A 20,807-nucleotide genomic window follows, 5' to 3' on the forward strand; every position below is an offset into this window, starting at 1 on the left:
CTTACGACCGTTTGACTTATGACCGTTTTGTCAGAATCCAATGACAAAATTTTATTCAAGAAATATTTGTTTAATAATAATATTCATCCAACCATTTTGAATGGATTTCGACTTACGACCGTTTGACTTATGACCGTTTTGTCAGAATCCAATGACAAAATTTTATTCAAGAAGTATTTGTTTCATAATAATAATAATAATAATAATAATAATAATATTCACCCATCCATTTTAAATGGATTTCGACTTACGACCGTTTGACTTACGGCCGTTTTGTCAGAATCCAATGACAAAATTTTATTCAAGAAATATTTGTTTAATAATAATATTCATCCATCCATTTTGAATGGATTTCGACTTACGACCGTTTGACTTATGACCGTTTTGTCAGAATCCAATGACAAAATTTTATTCAAGAAGTATTTGTTTCATAATAATAATAATAATAATAATAATAATATTCACCCATCAATTTTGAATGGATTTCGACTTACGACCGTTTGACTTACGGCCGTTTTGTCAGAATCCAATGACAAAATTTTATTCAAGAAATATTTGTTAAATAATAATATTCATCCATCCATTTTGAATGGATTTCGACTTACGACCGTTTGACTTACGATCATTTTGTCAGAATCCAATGACAAAATTTTATTCAAGAAATATTTGTTTAACAATAATAATAAGTTTAACCACCTGGCTATGTTCCTGTAGTTGTAATTTTCATGCTCAATGTTAACAATATTTTAAAGATAAATATTTGCTGACAGCATCCAGCAATGAGTTCTTCCTACAAAAAAAAAGTTTTTTTGAATAATGCATTTCAAGAAGTCTGTGCATTTGTTTGTTGTTCCTTTGACTACATTTGCATCCCCGGTTCATTTCTTTCTTTTCTTCTCATAAAGGTACGTTTCGTCTGCAGTGAAATGTCACCAATGGTATAAAGGGGCTTTGTAGTTTGGATCGTGTGTGTGTTTGTGTTTGTGTGTGTGTGAGAAAGTGGCAGGACATAAAACTTACTGTTCCAGATGATCCGGTTTTGGGATTTACAACAGCAAAACAAACGGCGTGACTACATTGGATTGTTGAACTTCCAATCTGACTACAACCTTCAGCATGTCCCTTCAGGCGATTCCATTTAACCGTTTCAACTTTGGTCCGAGGCGTTGAATGAGGAAAGGAAGAAATGAGCGAGAGAAAAAAAAATCCTACATAGCTTCTAAAGCTTGCAATTTATATTTCTACTTTCGGAAGAAACATCTTCAACAAGCCTCATCTTCCCATCCGTATCCTGGCAACAAGGAGCAGACCTTGCATCTTTACATCTGTCTCCTCTCGGTGTGACTGAGTTGGTGATGTTTCAAGTGGTCAAGAGAGGATTACTTGAAACTATTTCGGCTATAAATGTATTTGGCATTTGAAGAAAATTACCGAGCCAGGCTGAACGCGACACATATGACGAATGGGGTGGGGGTGTGGGGGTAAAGGGTTCGCAAAGAGACAAAAATGACATTTAATGGTATATATATATACTGTATTTAAACTGCATAGCTATCTAGCTATCTAAATCGACAGATACAGACAGAACTTCCTGAAATTTAACAGCGAAAAAACTGAAATTCTCCTCGTTGGTACCAAATTAAGCAAAGCCAACAGTTTCTCTCTCACCCCATTTCTCCCTCCCATCAGGTGAAAAGCCGAGGTGTCATTCTTGACAGCACACTAACTTTCCACTCCCATATAAATAGGTTTAACCCAATCTGCATACTTCCACCAACGCAATATCAATCGTCTTTGCCCGTCTCTCACTCCTCACACCACTGCTCTCCTCGTTCATAGTCTTGTCACCTCCCGGATTGACTATTGCAATTCACTTCTCCTTGTTGTCCCTCAGAAACATCTCCACAAACTTCAACTGGTCCAGAATTCTTCAGCCCGGATCATCACCAGAACCTCATCCTTTCACCACATCACTCCCGTCCGTCCTCCAAGAACTCCACTGGCTCCCGCTCAAATATAGAATCAACTTTAAAATTATTCATTATACATTTTGCGCTATCCATAACCTTGCTCTCTCTTGTTTCTATTTATAATTGTATTTTATTTATTGTATTCTATTTGTAATTGTATTATATTTGTAATTGTATTGTATTTAATATAGTATCTATGCTTGTCTGTGACTGTAAAATGTCCTTGAGAGCTTTGAAAGGTACTTAAAATAAAATGTATTATTATTATTATTATTATTATTATTATTATTATTATAAAAATGTGAGCACTCACCGCTGGGGGAATGACAACCATAAGGCTCATTTGGTCCATTGGATATTGACATTCTTGACTTCTCTTTACCCGGAGAGCATTGGCCATTACCTAAAAGACCAAAAAAACCCGCAAGTCAGCAGTTTTCACTGTGTTGTTTCATGGACACCAGTGGTCGGTCACTCTATATATGGCGGCAGAAGGTGCAGTTCCCCAAGAGCTCCACTAGGAGGAAAGCGTTTCCTGTAATTGTGAAATTTTGCGCCGAACTAAAATGACCTCGTCCTTCCAGTGTAGTATTGGTGTGATGTAATTTTGCGTGTCTGACTTCACTCATTCGCAAATTTATTCGGGAATTGAAAATGCTGACGTTGAGCGACAGTCCCGAATTTGTTCGGGTTTTGGTTCTTGCGAGGGGTGCCGATAAAGCACTGGTCAGACCTCTGACAATGATTTTCGCTTCAATGAGGGAGCAGCATTTGTCTTTTGTCCGTGTTAGCGCTTTGTTATAGCTTCAGGCATTGCTGAAGCGCCATATAAATCAATATGTATGGATTGTATTGTACAGTAAAGTCTCGTTATATCGATATCGGATATATCGATAGTCCCGGTTATATCGAAACTATTTCTATGCACGCACAGAGAAAATTACATGCAAACAGGGTCGGATATATCGATAGTCCCGGTTATATCGATATTTTTTCGGACTCCCTTGAATATCGATATAACGAGACTTTACTGTATTTTGTACAGCCGCCCCCATTTCAAGCTCAGATCACTCCAGACCCATATAACTTAGGAATTCCCTCTTTTTTGATGAAACAAGAGAGGCTAAGGTTTCTAACACTGTATCAAACATTTATGTAGTCCTAAAACTCAATATTCTGCGGGTACTGGAGTGAACACATTTTTGCACATCGTCTGGCACTGAATGAGTTAATGATTCCGTTGGCTTATTTCTAAGGGTGCAGTATTTTTAGCCCTTTGTTTACCATTCACAGTGGGCAGAATTGATTTCAGCTTTCAGGTAGCTTTGAATTCAGTCTACAAATTGGGTGAGGTCACGATTTGGTGTACATTTGATGATCAGTTTGGGGCCTCTGGTATACGGTTACGTTTTACGATGTACTGAATTGTCTTTTGTGCAATTAAATTGAACTTTGCCACGAGTTGACATGTAGGGACGAAACAAAACCGACGAGAAAAACACCTCATTCATAACGTCAATGAAAAAGGACAATGAGAAGAATAAAAATTGGGAGTCAAGCCAGACACTGTGTGAAAAAAGGACGCATTGGCTCGTACGTCTCAGGTGAGGAAAACAATTAAGCAGTGATCGGAATGCCTTCGGTGAAGGGCAGTAAAGGTCACCGAAAAAGCATTGAATTTCTCCCAATACATGGCATACATACTTCACATACCGTACATCTGCGCACAGAAGGCTTTCTTTATCAGAGTTAAATAAAGCACAGACCATTTTCTTTCCGCTTTTGTGTCTGAATGGCGACCGTTGAAGGTAACACCGCTTGAATGGCGAAAGGAAACCAAGTCAAGCGACCTTGTGTAACGACGCTATCCTAATGTCCGGTACAAATGGATCGGATTGCAACCTCTCGGCGGCTCAGGCTACTGATAGCCAGTGTCCACTTAAAGGAGAGGGAAAAGCAATCCCTTCTTCTCTTACGGCCTCTTCCATCGAGGGGGGTCACTTGACCAATAGGACGGCTAGCGGCAAACGCTACAACTAAAGAAGCAAAACGTCAAATCCTCATTGCTAGGCCGAAAAACTCGACGAATGACTTTGAATCAGAAAAAGAAGGCTACGTGATGCCTCGACTGATTTGAACTCATTTAGCGCCATTCCCAAATTTTTCGGCAATTGAAAAGCATGACGTGGACCGCCGTTCTCCAATTTGTTCGGGTTTTGTTTTTTATCTTGTGCGAATCAAACTCCGGTCAGACCTCTGGCAATGTTTTTCCATCACACGAAGAGACAGCATTGGCCCTTTTGTACAGCAATAAAACATTGTCTCTTCCATGAACTGATACATTTGTAACCTGGCTAATGAGCTCTTCCTGTGAAGGAGTTTCAAGTCGTAAATTGCTTCGGTGATAAAGGAGTTTCCCAAGTCCTAAATTCTGTCCAAGACCAGATCTCCGAGATGAAGATGACAGTTTAACATGCGCCTTATAGTCCGGTGCGCCTTATACAGTAAAGTCTCGTTATATCGATATTCAAGGGAGTCCGAAAAAATATCGATATAACCGGGACTATCGATATATCCGACCCTGTTTGCATGTAATTTTCTCCGTGCGTGCATAGAAATAGTATCGATATAACCGGGACTATCGATATATCCAATATCGATATAACGAGACTTTACTGTATATGGAAAAGGTTTGAAAATACACCATTCACTAGGGGTGTGCCTTATACTCCGCTACGCCTTATATACCGGAAAATATGGTAAATGTTTTATTTCTATGATCGATTAATATTAATAAACAAAATAATCAACATATTAATCGTTTCTCAAAATAATTTCAAGTTATTTCAAATTGTATTGATCTCATCCTGACATTTCACACTCATATCATTAAACAATCATCCATACAGTTGAACATGTTTCATATTCTAAATCTCATATTTACAATATGTATTCATCGCACCACAACAACCATCTTATGAAGGTCCGCTCCCGTTTACGCCTCGAGGGATTTTACATTCCTCTTCTTTGATAAATGTTCCCAGTTGAGTCACGATACTTTTCTTGACTTGGCCCGAAAGGGTTTCATTGTTCAGGTACACGCTAACTTGAACTATGTCCGTTGATGTAAACACGGCTTTGTGTTCATTAAAGTAAGACTCGAGCCACACTTGTCTGACAGGACACAATCATTCTCCTGTGTGGTAGGGATGTGGTTTTTCCTGTCAATCGCCCCCTCCAACCCTCCTCCCTCTCAGTCTTCCATCCACTCCAAACACACACACACACACACACACACACACACACACACACACACACACTCACACACACACACACACACACACACACACACACACACACACACACACACACACACACACACACACACACACACACACACACACACACACACGTACATGCAACAGATAATACTGGTCTTGCAACAAACTCTGCTGATATAAATTATGACTTGGTGTTTTACCGAAGAATTGAAGCACTACACCACAAATGACTATATTTTCCAGTGTATTAGGCGAACCCAAAAGCAGTGTCTGAAACTCAGGACAAAAAGTTAGCGGACACCAGGTCAGACAACTCTGAAAAGTTGCCTGCCCTGCCATAAAGTTGCCTGCCCCGTTTTTCACAACTTGAAACGCAATAAGATGACTAATCGCAAAAAAAAAAAACACATTATTGCCAAGTATAAAGGATTTTTTTTAAATTAAGGAAGTACCTAGCACAAATGCTCCCTTGCTTAATTGATGGTAAGTATCATTGCTGAAGATTTTGCTCCAGTTGTCGTTTGTCGTTATGGTGCAACAATGCAATGTTTGTGTTGGATTGGATACTAAAAGCCATGTGGACTCTTCTTTCTAAGCGCCTTTCAAAACTCTCAAGTACACTTTACAGTCACGGTATAGTCCGAAGCACGTAACAGGCTTCTGATTGGCCGAGTATGCAAATTGCCAAACAAACCTTCGTTGCCAAATTGCCAAACGAACGTTCGTTAGGCAATTTGCATACTCGGCCCGGCAGCCAATCAGAAGCTTGTTTCGTGCTTCGGACTATACCGTGACTGTAAAGTGTACTTGAGAGTTTTGAAAGGCGCTTAGAAAGAGGAGTCCACGTGGCTTGTAGCGGTTTGCTTGTAGCTTTTGCTGTATTCAATAAAGCAAACGATTGATTTGAAAATAATCTGGTTTTTTTTCTTGAAGAAGTTGTCGGCCACCTGGGCCAAGACGTTTTGAAAGTTGTACGCCAGACGTAAAAGTTGTACGCCCCGGGCCTCCGGGCAGACGTTATTTCAAACACTGCTTTTATATGGAAAAAGTTTCAAAACACACCATTCATTGCGCCTTATACTCCTGTTTGCCTTATACACCGGAAAATACGCTATATTGGAATTCAACGCAACACAGTCACACACACACGCACAGCAAAAGTAGCAATTCCTCGTGACGCAGATTGCAACGATCAACATTAGTTCATACTTGCCAACAGTGTCGCCAAAAACGATTTGGTTTTTGTGACATGGATTGAGAATTCTGCCAAATAATTGCAAAATGTCAAATATTTTTACATTGTTTTGTCACATTTTTTTCGTTTTTGTGGTTGTTTAGACTTCGAGATGGCACCGCGAGAGTGGCAGCTCCTGTATTTTGTTTTTCTACTTCTTCCTTTTCCTTTCATCACTTTTTCTGCTGTGAAATGTAAATTTCTCCACTGCAAGACGAATAAAGGCTAATCCAATCCAATCCGTTGTTATTTTGCTCTCACGTTAAAGGACAACCGACATTATTTTTTTTGTTTCCTAACTGACATCAGAAAAATGTCATCCAGTTATGAATATGATTCAAATAGTTCTGAAGAGGAAAGCATACATGTTTGCAATCCATTAAAGAAGTCCTTCTGGGTCATATTGATGCGTCAGGACTGATGTGTAGCGTCCTAGAAAATGCACAAGATGGCGCCCAAGCTCCGTTGGAAATGGGCTGATTTGTCTGCTGGGAATTTGTGTCAACTAGTATCAAATAGTAGTCTTGGTGCAACACACAACGATTCACCATCGCATTATTTATGTTTTCCTTCGCCATCAACACGGATCAACACGATGTTTTCAGACCAAACAAAGTACCCAAAATGCATTGCGTGTCGCTTTCTCGGTCAGGGGCCTTACTTCAGTGACGTCACGTCAGGAATCGTCACCAACTCAAAAACAAGACTTCCTGAATATTCAGTGCGAGTCTTAAAACGTAAAATATAGCTGGAATCTTTGCAAAATAGGCTCAGTAGAAGTCATTTGAAGTGATTTTACAAATTATGGACGCAAGTTGTCCGGAGGTGTCGGTTGTCTTTTTGAAATTAAACAGATTTTTTTTAAAGAATGTTTTATAGGAAGAGCCATTAAATGCATCAAGTTCGTGTCAATAACAAACAGGAATCATCACATGAATAAGACAGCATCAAGTCCAAAGTTTAAGACATTTTCAGTAAAAATATATAGATATATTTCTGGAAGATTCTGCCTCAGGCAATAATTTAGAAGCTAATTTGGCACTCGTGTGACCTCAGATCAGCGAGTGTGTGTCCCATAAACTCTTTTTTGTTGTTGTGTTTTTGATGTGAATACCAACACACCCTGAATCTGTCACTGATGGCGAGGAGGAAACTGAACTTGTGATTTTAGAAAATGACCAGTTCTGGTTCCTCAGTAAAAAAAAAAAAAAACAACAATTTTAAATAATGTTTCTTTGGTGACAATACCTTGACGGGATTATGAAAAGAACAAGTTCTGGAATCCTGCCTCTGCATGTTTTCCAGCATGCCATCTGTCTGTGTCATCAAGGTAAATGGTGCATTTCATCCATGTTTGCTCCACCTACATTATCCGAGGGTGAGCAATACTTCATTTTATTTATTTTTTAGTCATCCTCTAATCAAAAGTTCTTCTTTTTAAACTTGTTTTTATTTCGCAAAGAATGACTGGCTTTCACAGTTGGCATTATAACAGCAAGAGTTAGGCAGAATAAATGATATCAATATCCATGATGTCCAATTGAGGAAAAAAAAAAATCTCAAAACTTTAAAGGACAGCCGACACCATTTATTTGCTTCCTAACTAACGTCATAAAAACGTTTTAGAGCATCTAAAATACACAAAACACGCAGGATGACATTTTTAGTCAATTGTAAAACACCAATAAAAATGACTTAGTGTCCCAAAACTACTTCAATTTGAAACCAGAAGTGGCCAGTTTCAGAAGGTCCCGCCCCTTTGTTCGTGATGTCACGCCAAGACGTCTTGCCTTGCTCTAGAATCAAAACAATGGCTTCAGATTAGAAGAAAATGCTTTCTTGTTACTCATCCAGTTATGAATATGATTCAAATAGTTCTGAAGAGGAAAGCATAAATGTTTGCAATCGATTAAAGAAATCCATACGGATCAATTCGAGCCGTCAGGACTCCAATGTAGCGTCCCAGAGAATGCACAAGATGGCGTCCAAGCTCCGTTGGAAATTTGTTTCAACTAGTATCAAATATTAGTCTTGGCGAAACACACAATGATTCACCATGGCGTTATTTATGTGTTTTCTTTCTAATTTCGCCATCAACACGAAGTTTTCAGACCAAACAAAGTACCGCAAAATGCATTATGTGTCGCTTTCTCGGTCAGGGGCGTTCCCTCCGTGACGTCACATCAGGAATCGTCACCAACTGGAAAACAAGACTTCCTGAATATTCAGCGTGAGTCTTAAAACATAAAATATAGCGATATTCTGTGGTATCTTTGTAAAACACGCTCAGTAGAAGTCATTTGAAGTGATTTTACAAATTATGTCCTTTAAACAAATTCACAGTTTACCAACCTGAGAAGTTTGAAATTCCCGCCAAGCCACCCATCATAAAAAGCACATCACATTGAGTGAGTTCAGACACCGAAAAACACAGTTGAAGATGCTTTTCAAACATGCTCACTTTGATGAAATTTGCTTGACATTAACTAGAGTGTAGATGCAAGCTAACTTACTAGCAGCGTAGCCATTGAGTGCCTCCATTTCCAGTGCTGTGGTGGTTCTGTTGAGAAGAAGACAATAATGGCGTCATTAGAATCCACTTTTTGCAAAGACGCACATTTCTTCTTACTACTCTGCGACTATACAGTGGTAATGATGCATCGTGTCAATTTGAATGACACACCAATCGCTAACGTACTGTCACAGAGGTCATAGGTAACACATACCAACAATTGAATGGCACAGAATTGGGGCCTTGGACTTAATATCCGAAGCGTTAGAGTATATTTATATCCAACTGCATTTTAAATATATAACATCAGTGTACAATTGAGTTCACTTATCATAATTTTTTTTTTAAATCACTGCAATTTAATGTGTTGTCATATTTGTGATTTTTTTTTTCCCAAGATGGCGGCGCGTGAACATGCAGCCCTCTCTCTCCCGGCAAATTGCCGTTTTCGTGTTTATTATGTTTGTTAATGTGATTATAAGTGCCTAGCACGCTGGGTCGGAGACGACAGTCATTTCATCTGTGCTGTATGTCCTGCTTATTAGCATATTTGACAATAAAGCTGACTTTGACTTGACTCATTAATTAATTCCATACTGTTCCATTCTGATCATTTTTTTCCATTCCAATCATATTTAAAAATATGTGTTTAATTAATTTGCATGAGAACTCTTCTCATACATTTTAATTACAATTGCCATCAGAATCAGAAAAGCTTTATTCGTCCCACAATGGGGAAATTTGCAGTTCACAGCAGCAATTTGAAAGGGGGTGGGGTGGGGGGGGTTAAAAGGATAAAAAACAAGATATTCTAAGCATAACAAAACAAAATAAACATGTCAACAACTGTATACTGTGCAAATGTAAATGTGCAAAACCGTTTCATAAAAAAAACTGTACATAGTGCAAGTATCATCATATAGTGCCATCATCTAATTATTGTACCCAAGTTGAACTTTTTCTACCTGAAAAAATCAATTAAGAGCAATAATTGAGTTATCTGAACCTTATAACAGCTTAAAATATACATTTTAAAAATAAAGAAGAAAGAAGAAACGATTACCTTCAAGTGTTTCCCCCCCTGAGCAAAATTACTTGGTAAATTCAGTCGAGAATTGAATGAGGGGATGGTTGGTCGTCTCCACCTCCCTTTTTTAAAAGACCCCCAAAAAGTCCAAATCGCTTAATTCCTCTCGTGATATTTAAATAATGCAGGGTAGCTCTGCATTCTTCAATAAAGCTATTAAAGAAACCCGAACAGGAACGTGATGACAGCAAGTTTTAGAAAGACATGGAAGAAAACTTAAGGAGTGCATCTTCCCTCAACGTGTTCCGACGCTCGGTTTGCAGAAGATTTAAAAACACAAAAGTTCGACACGGACGCGACTCAACGTGACGCACAACAGGGACGTCGGAAGAGGGAAGACTCGGCGGCCAGCAAAGAAGGAAAGAAGCCGAGGGATGGATCAAACTGGATCCACCGGTTCCGAAGGAATTAGCCATAGCGACAGGGAGCACCCAGTCACTTTTCAAGGGACTGGAAAATCCGTTGGTTCAATGGCTGTTGTCGAAAGAAAGCGAGCAAGTGTTGAGGATGTGACTCACTCGTACTGGGAGGAACTGCAGCGCCACGCGCCGTTGTGATTCGAATTGAAACCAAATTGGGGCGCGAGGTAAAGGAGGGCCACGCCATTGGCTTCGACGGCAGATTCGAATCATGATGACGGGCAGTTTAGAAGGATCAATTAAATTAAAAACAAAAATTTCAAGGTAGTCCGTAATGTCGCGTTTTTTTATTTAAAACATATAGTCTGTAAACTTGCGTTTTGTAATTTAAAAAAAGAGTAGTCTATAATCTATCGTGTTTTTGTATTTTAAAAAGTGTAGTCTGTAATCTCGTGTTTTTTTATTTTAAAAAGGGGTAGTCTGTAATCTCGCGTGTTTTTTATTTAAAAAAAAAGGAAGTCGGTAATATCGCGTGTTCTTAATTTAAAAAAGGGTAGTCCGTAATTTCGCGTTTTTTTTTTTTAAAAAAAAAGGAAGTCGGTAATATCGCGTGTTTTTAATTAAAAAAAGGGTCGTCCGTAATCTCGCGGTTTTTTTAATGTCAAAAAATGGTAGTCTGTAATGTTATTTTTTTATTTTTTTTAAACACTCTACATCGTGTCATTTTACTGCTGTGCCACCCGCGTTTCCTCTCTGGAATACTGACAATGTTTTCGAATTAAATATTATAAATTAAATATCATTTAGAATACGGAATTTCCGGTCGTTCCCGGTGCTGCGTCATTAAATGAGGAGACAGTGGAATGTGCCCAAAAGTATGCACTGTTTGTAATCAGCTGGCTTTTTGTAATATTCTGCTGTTTGTATTTGCGCAATGAGTTAAACGAAATATAATTAAAGTGTTGGAGTGCATTAAAAGCAAGGTTGTGTTGGATCCATGTCCTTACTTATAATTTGTTGTCGGTGTCGCCCGTTACATCCCATGAAGCACCTCGGTCAGCGAGTTAGCTAGCACTTTAGAAAATTGTGCATTGAATGTTGCTTTACTATTTTGTACGAGCCACGATTGTCACGCTTAAGTGCAAAACTTTGAAATGAAGTTGTTTATATGGGTTTTTAGCACCTTCTCGGGATAGCTCGTGTGAATTGCCATGCAACAGGTGCTTGGATTGAGCCACTTTGTTACCTCACCACCATGCATTACATCACATAACTATGTCGAATGTGCATTGTTGTTTTTTTTTTTTACTGCTCTTCGATTCTTTTTCTTTCTTTACCTGAATCCTACGTCTTCTCCCATTAAGCTGCACGGCGATCCAGAGTGAGTGTCATGGTGCAGATCAGACTTCATGGTTGCACCATGCAGGGAGAGACAGTAAACCCGAGTCGGTTCCGAAGCTCCAGCAACAGTAATCCCTTGTTAAAGGTCCACCGCCACCTCACGTCTCCATCTCCCGCAGAGAGCGCCTGTAGAGTGACAAGTGCCACTTGTGACGCAAGCGATGTTGTTTGGATGTTTTTTTCTGACACCGAGAAATGGACCGCAGGGTATTGCGGAACCATTCTGGAAGGCTAAAACAGTCAACGGTTCATTTACCACAAACAACTTAGTCGGAACAGTGGCGCTCATATACGGCAAACTGTCATATTACGACTCAGGAATGTTGATTTTTATGTTTCAATTTGGATGTTAACAAATTAATAGAGAAAGATTAGCAGGTAATTAAGTTTTTATTTATTTGACGCAATAACTTTGGTAATTTACGTTCCCAAATGAGGTAAGAGTTAAAAAAAAAAAAAGCTTTTAATGGGGCGCCCTCTTGTGGAGAGGAAGTGATAGTACAACTTCGTGCATTTGCGTACGTGGAACCTTTAAAAAGGAAGTTACAGCCATACAATAAACCCACTAACAATAATAATAATAATAACAATAATAATACATTTGACGTATAAGAGCCTTTCAAAACCATCGGGTGAGCAGTGGCAGCCACACGCGCCAGCGTTCACTCAACCCGGAAGGAACTCAAAGCGAGCTATCTAGCTAGCAGATAGCTAACAGATAGCTATTAAGACTGCTAGATCGCTCATAGATAGCGAGCTAGATAGCTAGAAGCTAGCTATTAGATAGCTATCCAAATAGCTAGCCAGATAGCTAATAGATAGCCAGCCAGATACTTTGCACATGTATTACTTGCAATCAACGATGATGGTGATAATGATGCTCGTTTGGCGTACGGACCTAAGCGTCTGTCACTTTATTACCCTTTTTTTTCATTCTCACACATTTTTTTAATTGATTTTTTTAAACACTCACTGTCAGTTAGTTACGTACTAAAAACGTACTAAAAAACACATTCTGAAGTGAATGATGGCAATTTGTGGCCATTTCTTATGGAAAGTCAAACCTGTTTTTTTTAAACATATAAACTAATTTGGTCGAAAACCGAAACATTTCCCATTTATCATTTTTTTAATCTTGATTGAATAATACACACACACCTGCTCGTAATGAACATTACACGAGGATAATGCGTCAGTCACAATGAGACGCGAAGGAGGAAGTGACGTACTTACACCACTAGATGACACTAATAGCATAAAAATGAGCTAATAATGAGAGGGGGGGCGACTGTTCACATGCTTCGCCCACATTTTTATTCAGAACTGTACAGTACTAGATAAAAACCACCAAGTTGTTTTTTTTCTGTCAGGAAGTATTTATTCAGTGTCTTTCTACCGTACCTCAAAACAGCTAAGAGCTAAATCTACTCTCTTGACTCCGACTTTTCCCATTTCCGCATTGTGAATTATTGATGTTTCTTTTCAAGCTATTCCATCAATTTTGTCTGCGGGGCGATTAAAGCGGCTAAGAAAATACCAGTCAGGGTATAAAACAGTCCCAATATAGCGCACTCCATAGTCCATCCTCCACGATTCATCAATTATTAACATTGGAAAATGATGACAATATGATTAAACCAATGAAACAAAATGCCTCATTCAGGATAATATTATAACCGGTAACAGAAAGAGTAGATATTATTTTAATGAAAATTATTTACGATACATAAACAAGAAAAATAAATACATCTGTGTACGCTCTCGCTTGTCTGCTGGGAAGTGGTGTCAACTAGTATCAAATAGTAGTCTTGGTGCAACACACAACGATTCACCATGGTGTTATTTATGTGTTTTCCTTCTAATTTCGCTATCAACACGAAGTTTTCAGACCAAACAAAGTACCCAAAATGCATTGTGTGCCACTTTCTCGGTCAGCGGGCGTTACCTCGGTGACGTCACATCAGGAATCGTCACCGACTCGAAAACAAGACTTCCTGAATATTCAGCGCAAGTCTTAAAAGGTAAAATCTAGCTATTATGCGGTGGAATCTTTGTCAAATACGCTCAGTAGAAGTCATTTGAAGAGGCGTCGGTTGTCCTTTAAGGGCCAACAAGATGCATGTCACAAATATGACATTCTAATAATTAGCAGTCATCCAATTTGTATCAGAGCCATGAGATGACATCAGCAGCTTTGGGATCAGGGCAGTTGATGATGTCAGCGTCAGGAAGCCATTTCACATCATGCCTTTAAATCAGGAGACTTGAATGACAAGTGTCACGGTTGGCCTCTGCTTCCCTGGGCGGTGGGTGACATCGTTGTCATCTCATGGCTGTTTTTTTTTATTAACACCGTTGGCGCATGAAAGCATCTGAGGGTCGCTAAGGTATTTGACAAATTTAACGAATGATCTTGTTTTGCCAGAATGCAACAGGAACTTATCTTACCGACATGTTCACCACAGGAAATAAATACCTGGATACTTTAGTTAAGAGTTAGTGAGAAAAAAAAAAAACTTAAAGGACAACCGACACCTCCGTAATTTGTAAAATCACTTCAAATGACTTCTATTATACAAATATTCGACCGCATATAGCTAGATTTTACCTTTTAAGACTCGCGCTGAATATTCAGGAAGTCATGTTTTTTTAGTTGATGCCGGAAGTGACGTCACTGAATGAACGCCCCTGACCGAGAAAGCGACACACAATGCATTTTGGGTACTTTGTTTGGTCTGAAAACCGTGTTGATGGCGAAATTAGAAGGAAAACACACAAATAACGCAATGGCGACATGTTGTGTGTTGCACCAAGACTACTTTTTGATACTAGTTGACACAAATTCCCCGCAGACAATTCAGCCCATTTCCAATGTAGATTGTGCGCCATCTTGTGCATTTTCTGGGACGCTACATTAGAGTCCTGACGGCTCAAATTGATACAGAAGGACTTCTTTAATCGATTGCAAACATGTATGCTTTCCTCTTCAGAACTATTTGAATCATATTCATAACTGGATGAGTAGCAAGAAAGCATCTTCTCCCAATCTGAAGCCATTGTTTTGATTCGAAAGCAAGGTACGACGTACTGGCGTGATGTCACGTACAAGGGGGCGGGACCTTCTGAATCTCGCCATTTCCGGGATCTTTTTGAAATAGTTTTGAGACACTTTAATTCATTTTTATTGGTGTTTTGCATTTGACTAAAAATATCATCCTGCGTGTTTTGGGTATTTTAGATGCTATCAAACATTTTTCTGATGTCAGTTAGGAAACAAACAAAAGGGTGTCGGTTGTCCTATAAAAGTCAGACTATGTGAACCTGACAGAAGCAAACATTTTGTCGGTGTTTTTAAGGCTTGAAGGAGCTTTTCGGGAAGTTTTATGATCACCACTGAATAAAAACCGTAAAAGCTTCATCTGCTATCACGTCGACTCGTAACTGATGCTGTTGTGTTGTCTGATTTGTTGTTGGAAGTACCGCTTGGTCCGATTGGAGTTGTACGTTTGCTTTTGAGTCCTCTATCCAAACAGTCTTAAGCGATTTTCTCCTTGGCGTTTCTTTCTCCAAAACGTCATCCCGGATTTGTTTCAGCAGCACTTTCTTAGCTTGTGTTCTTATGTCTTCCTCTCGTTTGAGCTCCTCCATGTAGAAGTCAAGATACTTCTGAAATTTGTCACGCAGTTGCTTCTCCTCTTGTCTTTGTGTTTCTTGCTGCTGTTTTTTCTTCTCCTTGACGTTGTCGTCGTTCCAACCTTGGGAGTGAAATCGTCTCGGAGTAGCGGCGGTGCGTGGCATCGCTTCCCAAAACCAGGGTTCTTGACTTCTCTCTTCAAATGCTCTGTTTCCTTGATCATTTTTCACCGACTGGTACTTGTAGCTTTCGATTGGTTTCTGGTTCGTAATGGGCTCCCTGGCCGGCACGTTATAGAAGAACGAACTGGGATTTCCTCGAACAAATGGGAGGGGTTTATTGGCTTTCTCTGCCTCCTTTACTTTTTCTGGTTCCTTCGCATTGACCAGTGAAACGTGTTCTTGTTTGTTTGCTGACAAAATGCAGTCCTCTGCTATCGAGTCTTTGGTTTGAGTGCATCTAGTCGTCTGCATTTTGTATTCAAATCCTTGCTTGGATAGCTTTCAATCGCCGTTTTGTCCAATTGGCAGAATTTGGTCGCAGGTATCTCCACGAATCAGACTTTTGAGTCTCGGCTACTCTGTGATGTCACTTCCTCCTGTGTCAGCGCCGCTGGTGATCTCGCGGTCATCTCAGCTCGTCACATCATTTGCTTTTAATAAGAGCGAGTCAGAACTTTGATTCAAATTGGAAGCGTGGGTCAGGTGAATAGGAAGATTGCTCGAGCGAAGAATTGGACGTTCAAGGCACTGAAAGGCGCCATGAATTATCCCGTCTCGACTCTTCTAGCACCCTGGACGAAGCACATGGTGCAGGATTGTTTTGCAGATATAACAAGTGATGGACAATCGATTGTGGCAAGAACTTGCAATGGACGACGCCTCCCAAATGGAAGAGTGCCATAACGATCCTTTTGACTTCAGTCCGTAGCTACTTTGCATTCCACATGTCTTCCCCATCCGTGGCAGAGTCTGTCACAGATTGCTGAGCCGTTTGATCTCCAGGGTTGTAGTCGAAGATCCATTAACCTCAACCATGATGAGTCACCCGAGCCAGTCTTGTCTCATTGATCTAATCATCGCTCATTTTGCTCATTACTTTACGACCTGACAGACGGTACGTACATAAAAGCATGGCAGATAAAAAAAAGATTCAATGGCTTCAGAAACCTGAGGTCAGTTCCATCTTGACTGCATGTCTATGATTGAAGGAGACAACTTCTGATTTTGGATTTGTATTGCATTTTTTGTGGTTAGCGTCCAGGAACATTTCTGACACACCAAGTCTTTGGTCATGACATAACTGACCTGAAGCATATTCAAGCGTCAACAGACAAGTGGAATCAAACGACGGCCTGCAAGTAAATTGGTAGTAAAGGAAGCGTAAAATAAGGCCACGTGGAACTCATGATCAAAGTAGAGTCAAGATGAGGTGCAAAAATAAAGATACATTGTAATACATTGTAACTGGGGCATTGCGATGCAACAGGTTATGAATTTCAATCCGCTGAGGCTTTCCTGAAGGCGTTTCTTTGTTATCCTTGAGCTTGCAGTATAACAATTGCATTTGCGGACTATGTTTACTGTGCATAATAATAAGAGAACTTGAGAAAAACACCAGTGGCCGTTTTTGTCAGAAAATCAAAATAAATAGATGCTGAAAATTCCCAGGCATAGTTCAATACAGTGATACCTTGGCTTACGAACTTAATTGGTTCCCAGACAGAGTGTGTAAGGCGAAAAGTGTGTATCCCAAAAATTAATTTCCCATAGGAAACCATTAAAATGAAAATAATCCGTTCCCAGGTCCCCATAAAACATAATTTTCAAAATTAGGAAACTACTACTTCTTAAAACTACACAAAATATACCTTATTTAATGTATTAAAAAATGTGCTATGGTATAATTAAAGAAATGGACTGTATAATGAAGTGGCTTTATTTACCTTTGTGATCGTCGTTGATGGCTTGACGGAATGGAGTGGCCGGTTTCATCAGCATTAAACACTTGTTGAGGAACGTAGCCTTCTTCTTTGACCATCTTGACGAATGATCCCTTGTAGGTGCTTTCTCTGCCATAATTTTATCTAGTTCCTCATCAATTGTGTTCTGTTAGCTGGGTTGATAGCTTTTTGTATCAAGTGTACAGATGGCTTGTGCGGGTTGTTTGTGGAGCCTGATTGACGGGATATTTTAACCTTGCAGTCTACACTCTACCTTTGAACTATCAAAGTTGAAACTCTCTCACTGTCGTCTGCCTGTCTCTTCAATGTTTAAACCACCGCCCCTCACTGCTGCGTTCTTGACCAATCACGTGGCTTTAACCGAAGACTGGGGGCGGGGAATAGCGGACAAAAACAGTCAGCTGCCATTTTGTTATTAGAAGAACGGGCTCGTTCGCTAACGACACATCACTCAATGAGGCAGCTCCGTGTACGAAAAAAGTTCGTATGCCAAGGTAACATTTTCATAAATGTAACGTTTGTAAACCGAGGTATCAGTGTAGTTTCAAGACATAGCGGTACATAGGGCAAACAATAGTTTAGAGAACATGGAAGATGCCATTCTTTCCATTTGTTTCTTCATTAAATGGAATGTGACAAACAAAAAAAGAAGGAAAAAAAAACACTGAAAATATCAAATTTCCCTCAGGTGTTCTCGAACATACAGATCCCGCCCTCCCTACCCCTCCATCCAAATTAGGTTTTAATTCATTTTCATGCCAAATACTCTTGAGGGAATTGAAGACCATTTGGTGATTGCAAGCAGAGTGACTTCCAAGCGCCGTCCAGATGGAAGCCATTCTGGACCGCCGTTGAAATCCTCCCGATGGCTCAACCCTTCTGTCCAAATAAAAGGCCTCAAGTGTGTCATTTAGCGTCAACGTATTGAAGACCACTTATTTTTTTGTCTTTAATTCGGTTTGGACCGATGATTTCAATGCATTAGTTACCAAATCATCAGAAAACCTTTTACCCCGGGAATCCTTTTTATGAAGTGAAAGCATTCGGCATCCCTTTTTTTGGGTTAGAACTTTTCAAAAAGAATCCTCTATGGCATAGGTGTCAAAGTCAAGGCCAGGGGGCCAAATCTGGCCCGCCACACTTTTTTTCGGCCCGCGAACGCAAATCAAACTTGATGCTTAGTAACATTCTAACCAAAATTTTATATTTTTGGATGTAATCCACAATAACATCATTATTATTGACTTCAAATTTGAAAACTAGTTATTCATGAATTCTTGTGCGCTCTCGATGTAATATGTGGGGGGATTAAACCCCAAATTCATAACGACAAAAAAAGTCGGCAGCCATCTTCTTTTTGGAGAACGGCTTTGCTCTCTCTCTCTCTCTGTAAACCCCACCCCCTCACTACTGCGTTCTTGACCAATCACGTGGCTTTAACCGAAGACAGGGGGTGGGAAATAGAGGACCAAAACAGTCGGCTGCCATTTTGTTGTTAGAACGGGCTCGTTCGCGAACGACATCACTCATTGAGGCAGCTGAGTGTGTTTCCTGAAAAAAAGTTTGTATGCTAAGGTAAAATTTTAATAAATTTAACGTTCGTAAACCGAAAAGTTCATAAGCCAAGGAGTTTGTAAACCGAGGTATCACTGTATTTAAAATAAATGCATGTTTATGTGATATGAGCCATTTGAAACTTAGTGGTTCACATCGTTGGCCTTTATGCTGCTTATCAGGGATCAATTCCCAATCAATGAGCGCTTGTAGTTTTATGTATTTTTTTTGTACGTGAACGTGAGGTGCATACCGATGGCCCTCAACGAAGCAAAAGCACTTGCCTCTGCAGTTTGACGCATTGCACTTTTAACCCACACAACAACATCATTTCCATACTGAGCTAGTCGACGAGCATCAACAGCCAATCATCGACGCCTCATTTGTTCACTGTTTTTGACTCAAAACTCGATTTTCCAGTCACATTTCACGGCACAACAAACAACCATTCACCCTGAATTTAAAAGTCTTCAATGAACCTGTCATGCATGTTTTTGGAATGTGGGTGGAATCCACACAATCGCATGGAAAACCTCCATAGAGGAAACCCAAGACAAATTGCCGTTTTACACCATTGAAAGCTGAACCCACTACTAAAATTTTACGCACTTCATAGAATACCTCAAATGAAAGTCAGTAATTTATATTTTTTAATCTATCCATCATGCTAACATATACACCATATTTTCTTACAAAAATCTATATGTATTGTATTGTAAAGGACAACTGACACCATTGTTTTTGTCTCCTAACTGACATGAGAAAAACGTTTTATAGCATCTAAAATACCCAAAACACGCAGGATAATATTTTTAGTCAAATGCAAAACACCAATAAAAATGACTTCAAGTGTCACAAAACTGCCACAACATGAGTTCGGAACTGGGGACATTCAGAAAGTTCCGACCCCTTGTTCATGATGTCACTATTAGTCACACACTGCCTTGCTCCAAAATCAAAACATTGGCTTCAGAGAGTTCAGATTCTGAGAAGATGCATTCTTGTTACTCATCCAGTTATGAATCTGATTCAAATAGTTCTGAAGAGGAAAGCATACATGTTTGCCATCGATTAAAGAAGTCCTTCCGTATCAATTCGAGCCATCTGGCCTCCACAATGCCGCGCCCAGAAAATGCACAAGATGGCGCACAGGCTCCGTTGGAAATGGGCTTATTGGGCCAGCCACCGTGGCGCTTCGTGTGGTTTGGTTCGTTTGCCGAAAAATAGTTTGTATGCCAAGATTATATTGTCGCGAATTTAATGTTCGTAAGGCGAAAAGTTTGTTAGCTAAAGCGTTCGTAAGCCGAGGTTTTCTATTTCTATCAAATGAAGCAAATTGGATCATAAATGATGAGGAAAAAGAACAGGATGATATTTTACCGCATAATCATGCTGAAAGAGGCAAACAGAAGCTTATTTTTCAAGAAAATGTAACATTAGTTGACTCGAGCCACTAATTCATGAGGAAAGACGTTCGCCTATAGAGTCGGACATTTACGCCTACAGCAAAGCATTAGCAGAATACAGTGAGGCGGAAAAACAAAAGAAAAAAAGCACACATTTCTTTCACATTGCCCCACAGGGCTCATTCACATCACCAATTTACGAAAAAGGGATATTGCTTGACCGTGTTTAAAGCTTAGCCGCCGAGGCTAAGGGTGTTTATTTATAGAGCACTCCTCAGCGGAAGAACGATAACGCTTCCAAGTGACAGAAAAATACCGTTCAAATGAATAAGCCGTTAAATGACATTTGAAACAAAAGTGACAATCAAGAATGGCGTCTGAAATAACGTCAGCCCGGATGCCCGGG

General features: G+C 39.7%; 1 protein-coding gene across 4 annotated transcripts in view; it reads right to left on the reverse strand.

Moving 5' to 3' along the window:
- ikzf2 (IKAROS family zinc finger 2) overlaps window positions 1-20,807 on the reverse strand; it is a 210,787-nt gene that overhangs the window by 160,249 nt on the left and 29,731 nt on the right. For 3 of the 4 annotated variants that reach the window (XR_016115881.1, XM_089003439.1, XM_089003438.1), the window contains exons 4-6: window positions 11,781-11,970; window positions 8,999-9,045; window positions 2,284-2,373 (exon numbers count right to left, since the gene is read on the reverse strand). Coding sequence is in view for 3 of the 4 variants with exons in the window: in XM_089003439.1 (XP_088859565.1) it covers window positions 2,284-2,373; window positions 8,999-9,045; window positions 11,781-11,854 (211 nt within the window). In the remaining variant the exon portion in view is untranslated. Of the gene's footprint in view, window positions 1-2,283; window positions 2,374-8,998; window positions 9,046-10,060; window positions 10,618-11,780; window positions 11,971-20,807 lie in introns of those variants that run through there. The other variant, XM_089003440.1, reaches the window with a different exon arrangement.

Source organism: Hippocampus bargibanti, linkage group LG08 (genome assembly GCF_051943395.1).
Source record: "Hippocampus bargibanti isolate YZ-2025 linkage group LG08, ASM5194339v1, whole genome shotgun sequence".
Taxonomy (NCBI): Eukaryota; Metazoa; Chordata; class Actinopteri; order Syngnathiformes; family Syngnathidae; genus Hippocampus; species Hippocampus bargibanti.